The 11,334-nt window shown below is 40.8% G+C and overlaps 1 protein-coding gene across 9 annotated transcripts in view; it reads right to left on the bottom strand.

Moving 5' to 3' along the window:
* PPP6R3 (protein phosphatase 6 regulatory subunit 3) overlaps positions 1-11,334 on the bottom strand; it is a 136,853-nt gene that overhangs the window by 125,140 nt on the left and 379 nt on the right. For 3 of the 9 annotated variants that reach the window (XM_019519836.1, XM_019519838.1, XM_019519835.1), the window contains exon 2: positions 8,290-8,428. The exons of the other annotated variants lie outside the window; for them this stretch is intronic. Coding sequence is in view for 1 of the 3 variants with exons in the window: in XM_019519835.1 (XP_019375380.1) it covers positions 8,290-8,337 (48 nt within the window). In the remaining 2 variants the exon portion in view is untranslated. The remainder of the gene's footprint in view (positions 1-8,289; positions 8,429-11,334) is intronic. 9 annotated transcript variants of the gene reach the window in all.

Raw genomic sequence — 11,334 nt, 5'->3', positions numbered from 1 at the left:
AACAAACAAACAAACAAACAAACAAACAAACAAACAAACAAACAAGACAAAAGACCAGTTTCCCTGAATTTATGCAAGCTTCTCAATCTATACACTGCAAAAACCACAAAAATCATAGGGCTTGTCTACAAAGAGCTACTTAGAAAGTTCTGAAGTATTCATGCTTATTGGAAGCCTTACAAGAAAAGAACCAGCCTTAGTCCTTGTTTTTTCTATAAGGACAGCCTGAATGCTTTTTTTGTCTGGAGGGATGGGGGGCAGATGACTTCTGTCCACCTTCCTTTACAAAACATCTGTCTTGTCCAGAAGGCTGATTTGAAAAACTAACAAAATGATGTTACCCTAACACCTGAAGTTAAGTGCAGCACAAGGAGATTTCTAAATCACCATTTAACATTTTGCTTTGTTTTTGCTACCATCTAAACTTAGAGTTGTAAATTGTCAGAGTAAGTATCTTCAGCAACCCCCCACACCTATAGTTTGGGGGTGGGGCGTGGAAATCAGCATATTTCCCTTTGTATTCAGAAGGTTCTCCAGCAAACCCAAATATCATCCGTTTCAATACTGGTTCTACCTCTGACATGAACTCTTGCACTTCTTCTTTTCCTATACCAGGGTCGCAGCACACTGCCACAACCATATGTCACCTTACAAGCCAAACTGGGGGTTCGGGTAGCTGCACTCCTCCCCTTGGAACCTATGACAAGTGATACTGGTCTACAGCTTAAGTCTTATGATATGCAGCAGCTGAAACAAAGAGGAAAAGGAAGGACAGTTAAAAACCAAAATTAAATACATATTGTGTCTCATCTAGCCTTTGTTTCACTGCAAAGAGAAATAAATATCCTCTACATGTCCTCAGAGTTTCGATACATCTTAAGCCCACAGACTCCTATGATTCAGGTTATATTTATAATACATTCTAGGAAGCATGAATATAGGTGGTATAGACATTTCAAGGCTAGCTTCAAACTAGCAGCGTCCCAAGTAGATTTGAGTAGTCCCTCCTAAAGCCTATGCTATCACAAGTACACTGCTACCAGGTGTATTCGTATGTGATCTGCAGCAACACCCTTAGAGTGAACCTTGTCTACTCTGCACATACTTTACTCCACCCTGCTCAGACTTGGGTGTTCCCTATGAAAGCAGGCTATAACCATAAGAGCTATTTGTCTCAATGTCATCTCAACAACCCTTAACTGTTCAGATACTATAAACCGTCTCTTTCTTTTTTCCTTAGGTGAGAGTATCGAAACCGATCAGAGTCAAAGAAGAGCACAGAAAAAATATGTGATATTAAATAAGCAATTAATAGGTATCTGTAGTCATCTTAAGAAAAAGTTCATTCACTGCAATGAAATCTGAACAACAGTAGACTATTTTTACATGCATACAATGAATCTAAATCTATTTGAAGTTTCCCTTCTTAAGGGATCACCTCAATATTACAACAAACACATACGCTTACTTACCCCTGAGTCCCAGAAGATCCTTTTAAGGGTGCCACGCAATGTTAGCACTGTTAGGGGTATCAGCACCTACACGATTCACAAGATAAACCCAGATGTTTCAAATAGGAATCCAGTCAAGAACACTCTGATCAACTGTGGACTGAGTTCAAAACAAAGTAGCTGTTCTATTATTTTTCTGTTGTCAAGAAACAAGTGAAAGCTAAGAGCTGACATTTTCTGAGGGGTGCCTGGTATCTAAAGGTCAAGAACCATTGCTATATCTTCTACAGCTCCTCCTAGATTAGATGGCAATTTTGGTATGTTTTTCCAATGGTTGCAAGGACCTTATTAGTCAAAGAACAAACAAGCAAACAATCTCAGGTAAATCCAGATAATTGTTGTTGCTCTTCATCATCCCAAAGCCTGCAGAGCCCTTACACATAATTACATTAGTACAATTTGCATTTAGATAAGGCCCCAGAAACATCAGAAGGATCCACTCATTTCTTCCCCGAGGAAGAAATAATGCTATTAGTTGGTTTTGAAGCAGTTGAAAACGTCAATACCTTGATTTAGTCTTTGCCCAAAGTGCCTCCTTTGGGAGAATATGAAATTTATCTTAATGTTTTAAGAAATGAAAGTCTGAACAAGTGAACTCCTACCTGTCAAGGTCTGCCAAGAAACTACCAAAAGGTAAAGCTAACAAGAGACTCAAAAAGGAAAGCAGAGACGAGAATTCCCCGTTTATTTTAGTTTTAACTGCCTTCAGTAGGTTTTAAGTGACAAAACAGTCTGCATGAGACAAGAGGAAGCTTATTTTGAAAAAATCTACACTTATCTCTAATGAGATGACAACATGGAAAATGAATACATTAAGGAAATAAGCCTGCTGTTACACAAGCAAAACCAAGCTTTCTACACTCCAATGACAGACCAAGTTGCCTCAAGTGAAGAGGGCAATCTGATAATAACCATAGAGAGGGAGACAGAAAGGACTTTACCCAGAATGTCAAAGGGAGCTGTGAAGTTTTAGTTAGCTGACTGAGACTCTACAGCAAAATTACTACAGTTCAATGGAAAAACTACTACAGTTCGGCATCGCCATGCACATGTATGACCATATTAATTACAAATAGGAAAAGAAGAGAGGAATAGTACTTTACAGCACCCCTCATCAGTTACTAGATTTTGGTTCTGTTTTGGCTTCTGTTTTCCTGACAATTCCACCCTCGCTTCCTATTGGTTATGATGACAGACAAGCATCACAAAAGCATGGTTTAGTTTTATACAAGAAACTTAGATGTACTATTTTCTTGTCAAATTTGACATGCTCTGGTTTTCATTAGAATGAAACATATCTTGTCCACCAGTACTTAATTTTAGACACCTTTTGTTGTTACCTACATGGGTCCCTCGGAAACACAGCTGACAAGATCTTCACTGCATGTGGCACAGTACAAAAAAAACCCACAAAAAACTCCACAGTGAAAGACCATCATACTATGTCTTTTTACAGCCAGCAGCAGGTATAAACTGACTAGAATAAGACTTCCTATGATCAGGTGACCACAACTTTTGCTGCTTTTGCTCACAAAGTCACTGAAAATTCAATCTGTTGCTACAGCCAAGGGGCTAGACCCAGTCTGCCAAGCCAACAACAGGGACCTCAAGAGTACACGGTCTTCAAACCAACTTCCGTTAATTTGGCCCTCTGTTCCTAAAAGGGTGCTGACCCTCATTTTAACGGTTTTCCCTGGCACCACCAGCTGTGCAAAGACCATGCCCCTAAACACATTCAAGCTTTATTCTGCTATGTACCTGATATTCCTATTTTCCATAGAAAACTCTCTGGAAGAAAATTACTGAACTTTTACCATGTGTCAAATTCACTCTAATACCTACCATTTTCACAAGATGTCTGCTTTTGAGGGCATCTAGGTATCTAGAAAGTCTGTCAACCCATCACTAAGAGAAATAATGAGTTAACTGCAGTGCTCCAAAACCACTGTTAAGATTCCAACTCAGCAATTAAAATTTAGTGCAGAGGAGAAGTGAGAACACTAAACAAAACTTTTAAGAGAGAGTTTAGGCTCTAGTCTACATTTTTCACCAGTAGAAGTGCACCTACACTCAGACACTTTTACGGCAGAAATAATCCTCTCCTGAGAGAAAAGAAGGCTTCTGCTACCACCTGGCAGAGCTGCATGGAAACATTCCCATGCCCCCTATCAGCACTCCCTGCAATAGGCAGTACCCTCCCAAAAGGTGCTTTGTACTCTGACAACACAGCTGTTGTCTGAAACCACATGAAGCTGCCAGAAGCACAGTATACTTATTCCCTGACAGCATGATGGTGGTTGTGGGTGTCTGTTGCCAAAACTTAACCTGATTTTACCAGCAACAGTGAAACAAAGCAACAGCAGAAAGACAACTATTTCACCAAGATGGGGCCCATACAATTTCCTTACTGTTAAACTCCAAACAGAACTACATTGTTTAGGCCTGCACTTTAGCACTAGATCTTTGTGCTGGTACAACTTATTCCCTTGCCTTATGGGAAAACATGCCAATAAAGACTACCAGCATATTTAAGGCAATACTGATTTATCTTTAGACAAATAAGCCCTTCAGAATTCCTATAATAGCCACATGCCTCCCTCCAACTCAACGTCTGTAGAGAGTGAAATATGGTCAACTGATCATCCCAAGGGGATTAGTAATGCTAGCCACTAGTGACCAACTAGCAGTAGCTAACTATTTTCAGCTTTTTATGACATGCCTTGATACAGGATACAAAGTATATAGTAAAAATGTATTTGAGGCATTTATAATAATGACAAAAAATAAACTTAAAAATCCTGAGGGAAAACTACACACTGGCCAGCTATAATAGTGTGTTTATACAGAAGAATGTATAATGTGCATGTTCTTACTACAAAAGTTCAGACAGAATGACGTGGATTGAAAGGGAGTAAAATAAATCAAAGCTTTTTACTGTATACTTTAAGATGCATTCATCATCAAAAAAAAGATAATTCTACAAAAGGAACAGAAGGTTTGTCTCTGTCTTGTTCAGCCACAAATCACTGCAGAGTATTCAATGCTTCCTGAGTATCAGCCAGTTTGGCAAGTGTCCTAAACAACACAGGTCAGGTCCTTTTAAGCTGACTAATTATCAGGAGTCAATTTCATTTTGATTAAATGTGTATACATTTGAAAGTGACTAATTCGCTGTTACCAGATTATGAATCAACAAAAATGTTTTGTGGACCCATCAATGGAGATTCAGTGCACTGACTAATAAAGACCATAGTGATGGACTGTCAGCGACTAATTAAACCAATTTCACTGTATTCAGAAAATAATGTTTTAAACCATATCGGCTGAACTGTAAGAGTTGCAGCAGAAGATATTTGCTGCAAAACTAATGAACACATTTTTGATTTGTCGGTCAGTTAGGGCACTGTGCCTTTGGATGGGTAGCACCTATTTTTTACCTGGGGGCAATGATCCTGTATTTTCCCAGCTATAAAGTCTCAATAAGCAACATGTCACACTTTGGTATGGAAATATGGCAGTGCAAGATAGCATATTAGAGACCAAGTGGTCCAGAGACGCATGAGCTTTCTTAGACAACAGTCTACAATCTCAGAAAGCAGGCTGTCACCTAAGAAAATTTATGCTTCTCTCAACCAGTTGGTCTCTGAAGTGCCACCCTACCCTGCTTTCTGCCCAAATTCAGATCAGCACAGCTAACCACCTCTCTGCTCTTTGTTATGGGAAGATAGGAGTACTCCAACAACTCCAAAAGGGCTTTGGTACAATATATGCATTTAAAGGGGCTGGAGGGGAGGGGGAGCCCTTTGTTTTGAACATGAATAAGCAGCAACATTTTATTTCAAGTTTAATAAGGATTCTTAAGACGACATTGAAACTTGAAGGCATGTCCCAATTGATGCCTCAGTGCCAGTGGCAAAGAGTTCCAAAGTATCTCTCGATTCATTCCAGATTTGGTGAATGATGAAACTTACACAAAAACCTCTTCAGAAAGTCAAGTTCCATGTACAGGAACATTACACCATACCTCTGAAATGTAGCTATTCCAATGAATTGCTGCCTATGGCTGCGAAAGCAACACGAAAAAGATCAGAAGTTGGTAGCATGCAAAATGCTGTACAAGAAGGATGAAGAACAGATGTAAAGGCTCCTCTGAATATTTTTTTTTAAATGAAAAGTTCATAAATTTACAGGGAGGAAGAATTTTACCACCTGATATGCTAACACCAGGCTCCTGCCATTGTTGGAGGGAATTTGCATCTCAGAGCACAGACACACACAGATACTTCACCGCAAAAGAAATTCCTGCCCAAAAGAGCTTTCCACTTTTGTGAAATATGAAACATCACAACCTGAAAGAAATATACTTCTACATCCTGCTTGCCACCAGACAACTTTGAGGTAAAAGACTTTCAACCCTTCTCTGTGCCTAACCTGGACAAAATGAACTATTCCAAACAGAGGACTACCACACCGTCAGCTCTCCTCTGAAACATGAATTTTCATTTCTACCTAGGAGAACTTTTACCATCTCTGCTCTTTCCTATGCCTGATGAAGGTTGAGCGAGCCCAAAAGCTTGCAAATAAATAAAATAGTTTGTTTGCAAATATCTAGTTTGTTTAATAAAAGCTATCACCTCTTCCATGAGTTTCAATTCCTCTGACTATTATAAAGAAACTGATCTCTCAAAATGGAATTAGTATAGGGAAAGAAAATTCTGAAATCTAAAAAGCACAAATGCTGCCATGCTCCAACACAGGACGAACAAGCCCAGTAGAACCTGGCAAGCTATGGAACATTTACATTTCTAGTTTAATCAATACAGGTAATGCAACATCCCATTTTGCCTAAGTGGTGATAATCAGGTGGCACAGGACCCAAGCTCAATATAGGAACTGCTTGTTCTTTAGAACAAGATCAACTACTTCAGAACTATTTCTATTTCTTTAATAGATCACAAGAAAATTTGCTGCACAATTAGCATGTTGTCAGACTCTGGTCATGCAACCCCATTTTCCACAGAACTAGTCACACCAAAAAGATAGATTGCCTACTCCTTTTCCTTACTAATACACAACTGCTTCTTAGAGTGCCTGGTCCAGTCCAATTTTAAGTGACTCAAGCAATGATGTGCTCAGTGTTTCCCTTCACATGAGTAACCATCAAGTCACAAAGCCTCCCTATCAGGCATTTCTTGCTTTTAATGTTTATTTTTGTTTAGTTGATTGCATTTCCATTTCTGTTAAATTCCTTTATCCTAAACACTTCCTTCTACTTGCTCATGTGAATACTCCTCAAAGTTCTTGCAGGCTGGTATGCTCCTTTACAGTCATTTTGCTAAGATGCCTAAATTTAGGTATTTTCAGATCTAAATTATACGTCTTCCAGTCTCTTAAACAGTTGTTGTTTTTCCTAGCAATAATGGTTTTCTATTACAGACCTGCCTTCAAAAGAAGAATGTTTCTGGTGCAATCACCCTGATGCTGGCTGCTCTATGATGCAATGCCTCTAAAATTAGCAGTGCCATTTTTGCCAGAATATTGTAATATCATTTCAAAGTTCTATCCCGTTACCCACGTGGGTGATTTTTGGCACCATGTTCTCAATTGTCAGCATTCTACTGGACAGTTTCCCCCCTCACTGCTAGCGTGTGCCAGCTCAGACACCAGTTATTACCTACTTTTAACAAAGATTTTGCATGACACATTAAGAGGCATAAGAAAAATTGAGAGCAATCTAAATAGGAACAATGGGTAATAGGAAGAAGCTGGTCAGGAACTCACCCTTCTAATACACACATTTTCAAGATTGCTCTGACACCACAGAAGCGATTTACCAAAGCTTACCCAAAGGGGATTACACCAGAAGCCTAGTTATCCTACCTTGTTGCCCAATTAGAATCAATATTTTTTTTTTCCCCAATCCAATAAATAAATATTCCCACAAGTAAGAGGCAAACAATCATCAATTCACACCAGCCTTCTCCCATCCAGAGCCAAGACAGTGCAACACTGCCCGACCATACATTTGCTTTGACTGCTCTGTTTCCAGAGAGCAAACTTCCCAGATTACTGCTAATTTTATCCACATGAGAATTCTGTGCTAGGCCACAGGTATGTTCAAGTCTTCACTGTCCTAAGTATTTGGCAGACTATGGGTTTTTAGAGCTGTGAAAGAAGGATCAGCTCTTGCCTGCAACATGAAATTTGTTTGAAACGTGGTCTACAAAACACTTGTGCTTGTATACATTCATTTTTGTCCGATACAGGTCCAAAAGGTTTTTATTATATATATATAAAAATGCAAATAAAAATAAAACATGGAACATCAAGCAAGACTGCTCTGTTATTTAGTTGTCTGCTTTATGAGATGTGCAGGGCATTTTCTCTCCTTCCCTTATCCTGTTACTGTGGGAAAGCTGTGTCAAAAATATATAATTTGCATTGTACCTGTAAAGTGGTCCAACCAAGTAAGTGTAAGTCTAGCCTCCTTTGAAAGCTTATTCCACAGCCAATCACTCTGAAAAAAGGATCATCTCCAGCTGTCCAGCAGATGTTTTAATCTGAGCTTTTCAAACTGTTGCTTTAGGGGACAGTAGTCATTGTGATGGGTCACAGACCATAACTGAAGCAGCAGGATCCAATGCACAGAGGCAATACACTGATGGTAGTCTGTCCTATTAAAGTGATGGGATGCTTGCTACGTTCTGCACAAGCTGAAGCCTCTGTTTTGCTTCTACCTCAGTTCCAGATATAGCAATGGATATGACCAGATCCTTACCTGCGAAGGGATGAAGTTCCCTGGGAAGCTGGAGTTAGAAGATGGCATTTCTCAGAACTGATGCCACCTGGTCTTCTGGGCTAACTGCTGAGTTAAACAGTACTCCAAGGCTTCTTACCACTTTCATGAAAGAGGACAGCTTCAATGGAAGGAAAGGAAAGTGACCAGACAGTTCTCCAAAGCATTTCCCCCTTGTGATTATTATTTTGATTTTGTGCAAGTATTGTAAGCTAAACTTAATTCAAGTGGCAAAGATTTCAACCTTTCATAAAGAAACCTGCTCTACAAATGGTTTGTTAAAACTCTTGGTTTAACACTTAACTTTAAAACCAGGTGACTAGAAATCCCATAATTTCAACTGATTAACCTCTTGAGATGATCATTTAACTCAAAAGGAGACAACCTTTTTTGACAGTTGCTACACAAATTAAGCCCCATAACTTCCTTAAGTGCCACTCCAATCCCCCGACCCTACCCAATCAGCTGCTCTGCTTTCTGCTCCCTATCCCTTCTCCTGCTGTGCTGCCTGTTCCCTCCCCGAGTTGTCATGGCCCACATACAGAGGCTGCCTGTGCCACTTTTGGCATGCAGGTTGGTCACCTCCAACTTCATTCATTTTCTCACCACTACATGGATTATTAAAGAATCATTTTAGTTAAAACCAAACAAAAACTCACAAAGCAGAAAATGCTCTAAAGGCCACAAATCTCCTTAAGCAAGCTCCACCCTACTTCTTTCCAGGTCATGTTAAGTAACAAAAAGATGTGTCAATCTATCTATTCTCAGTTTCAAGGAAAATGGGCAAGTTTATGTTTAATTACATATTACAAAATGGCTCCTGGAAATCCAAAGTGGCTTTTTTATTTTAAATGGTATTAATGTTAACCTAAAACACAGTAGGCTTAACCCATGCATAAACCTGACTCGCTTATTCCTAGGCTACAATACACTGTGCATGCTCATTCTTGACTAGGTGGCTTAAGTGCATTTTATGAATTTCACCGAATTTCTAATCTCACGCATTCTAAACCTAACCAGATATTTTCCAGTAGTTGAAGTGTCTTTGTAATCCAGCTACTCAAGTTTTTTTGGCTAAAATGAAACCTCAGGTAATGTTAAATGCAAAGCTACCTTAAGTAACCAAGTAGCACGATAATGACTATGACTTATGCAAACTATTTCTTTTCATGAAGAAAACAAAAAGGAGAAGATGTCACTTATATTCAAAGGCCCCTAAAGATGCAGGAAACAAATCACTGCTATTTAAGGTCTCTTAAGAAGTTAAAGGGAAAAGACATTTCATATTTTAGGCCTGATCCTATAACACGTTATATCTACCTACCTACCTAGCTACCGATAGATAGATAGAAATTAATGATTGTGTGAGTGCTGAGCTCTATTCCCATTCAGCCTAAGCTACACATGATTCTAACTCTAGGCTTGAAGAGTCAGGCACTGATTAAATATTTTAAGAATCCCCAAAACTGCAGTGTCAATTGAAAACTTACTAACTACAAAATAATTATATACAGGAAAGTACATGAACTACGTTTCATGGAAAGAAATTCTCAATTGATCTCTTTAAGAAATAACGGTTTTTAAAACAAAAAAAGTTTCCCAATTTGTAAACATTCCCAAAGAAACACACACATGGCATTTGTAACCTAAACAACAGAGCCCAGAGAAGCAGTTGCTAAAATTATTTACTTGCATTTCTTTATCAATTAAAAACCAGAGTATAACTTTGATTCTTTCCAGTCAGGATTTAAAATATTAAAATAGCATTAGAGATTAAAACCTCCAGGGTTGATATTGCTGTCTCTCATGGGGCATCACCAAGAACTTTTCTTGCTACTAACCTTTAGTCAGAGGCAAGACAGGCTTCTCCTACTAAGATATTACCACCTATTCAAAGGGAGCTTGGTATTTCTGACAACTTTCACACTAAGCACCCAGAAAGTTTCAACACAAAGGAACAGGCATCTTGAAAGACAACTGCACTTGTTTTACCATGATCTAATCTGCTAGCAAGACTAGGGAAGGTGACAGCCTTAGAGCTCCAATCCACTTAAGGACTTTGAAAACATCCTAAACCCCTGAAGGGAGTGTCAGAGTTAAAGAGAAACTATCAGGCTCCAGATAAGACCCAAAGTACAAGTTCTTACTCACAACAAAGCTTTGAAAAACAAAGCCAAACAACAAACCCCCAAAAGTCAAAACCCAAGAGTCATCATGACAATGTTAAGGACCCCAGGCCTGGGAGCTGCCCTGATCAAATACAGCCTTTCCAGCAGCAGGCAGAAACCAAAATAGGCAACAAGCCTGAGCCAGGGCAAAACAAACCAGACACATGGGCTTTTGGGGCCCCTGCTACATTAGGTAGATTACAAAAGTCACTGGTCAACAGCCCCACATGCAAACTGATATGGATAAAAAATGACCGCTCAGCTCCAACAAGAGCCACCCCAGCATAAAGTTAGCACTTGAAACCCCGTAACAACTCCAGAGCTGGTTTCTAGCCAGTTGCAACTTGCCGGCTTCCTCAGGAGGGAGAACTAAGCCAAGAAAAAGTTCGCTCTCAGCTGGAAACCGAGACAGGTTGGTGCTGGCGTTCCCCCCCAGGGTTTTCAGGTGCCCATCTGAACCCAGCACCCTCTTTCACTCCCTCCTGCAGTCACCAGACGCCCGGCCCCGGGGCCCAGAAGCCCCCACTCCCCTCCTCCCCACCGCTCGAGGGGGAAGGGGACACAGAAGGTGCCTATGGGGACGGGCGCGCGGGGCAGCAGCCCCAAAGTCGCGGGGGGCAGGAAGGCGCCTCCCTCCGGGGGGAGCCCGCGGGGACCAGCGCCGGTCACGTGCCCGAGAGGGAGGAGGGCGGGAAGGGGGGGAGGGGCGGCGCCGCCAGCCCCCCCCCCCCTCCCCGCCGAGGGAGCTTGAGACCGCAGGAGCCAAAACAAACCGGGACGGGGCAGGAGGGGCCGGCCTCGCCACCCCCGGCGCGTTCGGACCCGAGGGGGGAGGGGAAGGCAGCGGCGGCCCCCCCCC

Source organism: Gavialis gangeticus, unplaced genomic scaffold (assembly GCF_001723915.1).
Source record: "Gavialis gangeticus isolate Ggan-Ray unplaced genomic scaffold, GavGan_comp1, whole genome shotgun sequence".
Lineage (NCBI taxonomy): Eukaryota > Metazoa > Chordata > Crocodylia > Gavialidae > Gavialis > Gavialis gangeticus.
This window is presented reverse-complemented; position numbering and strand designations above follow the sequence as displayed.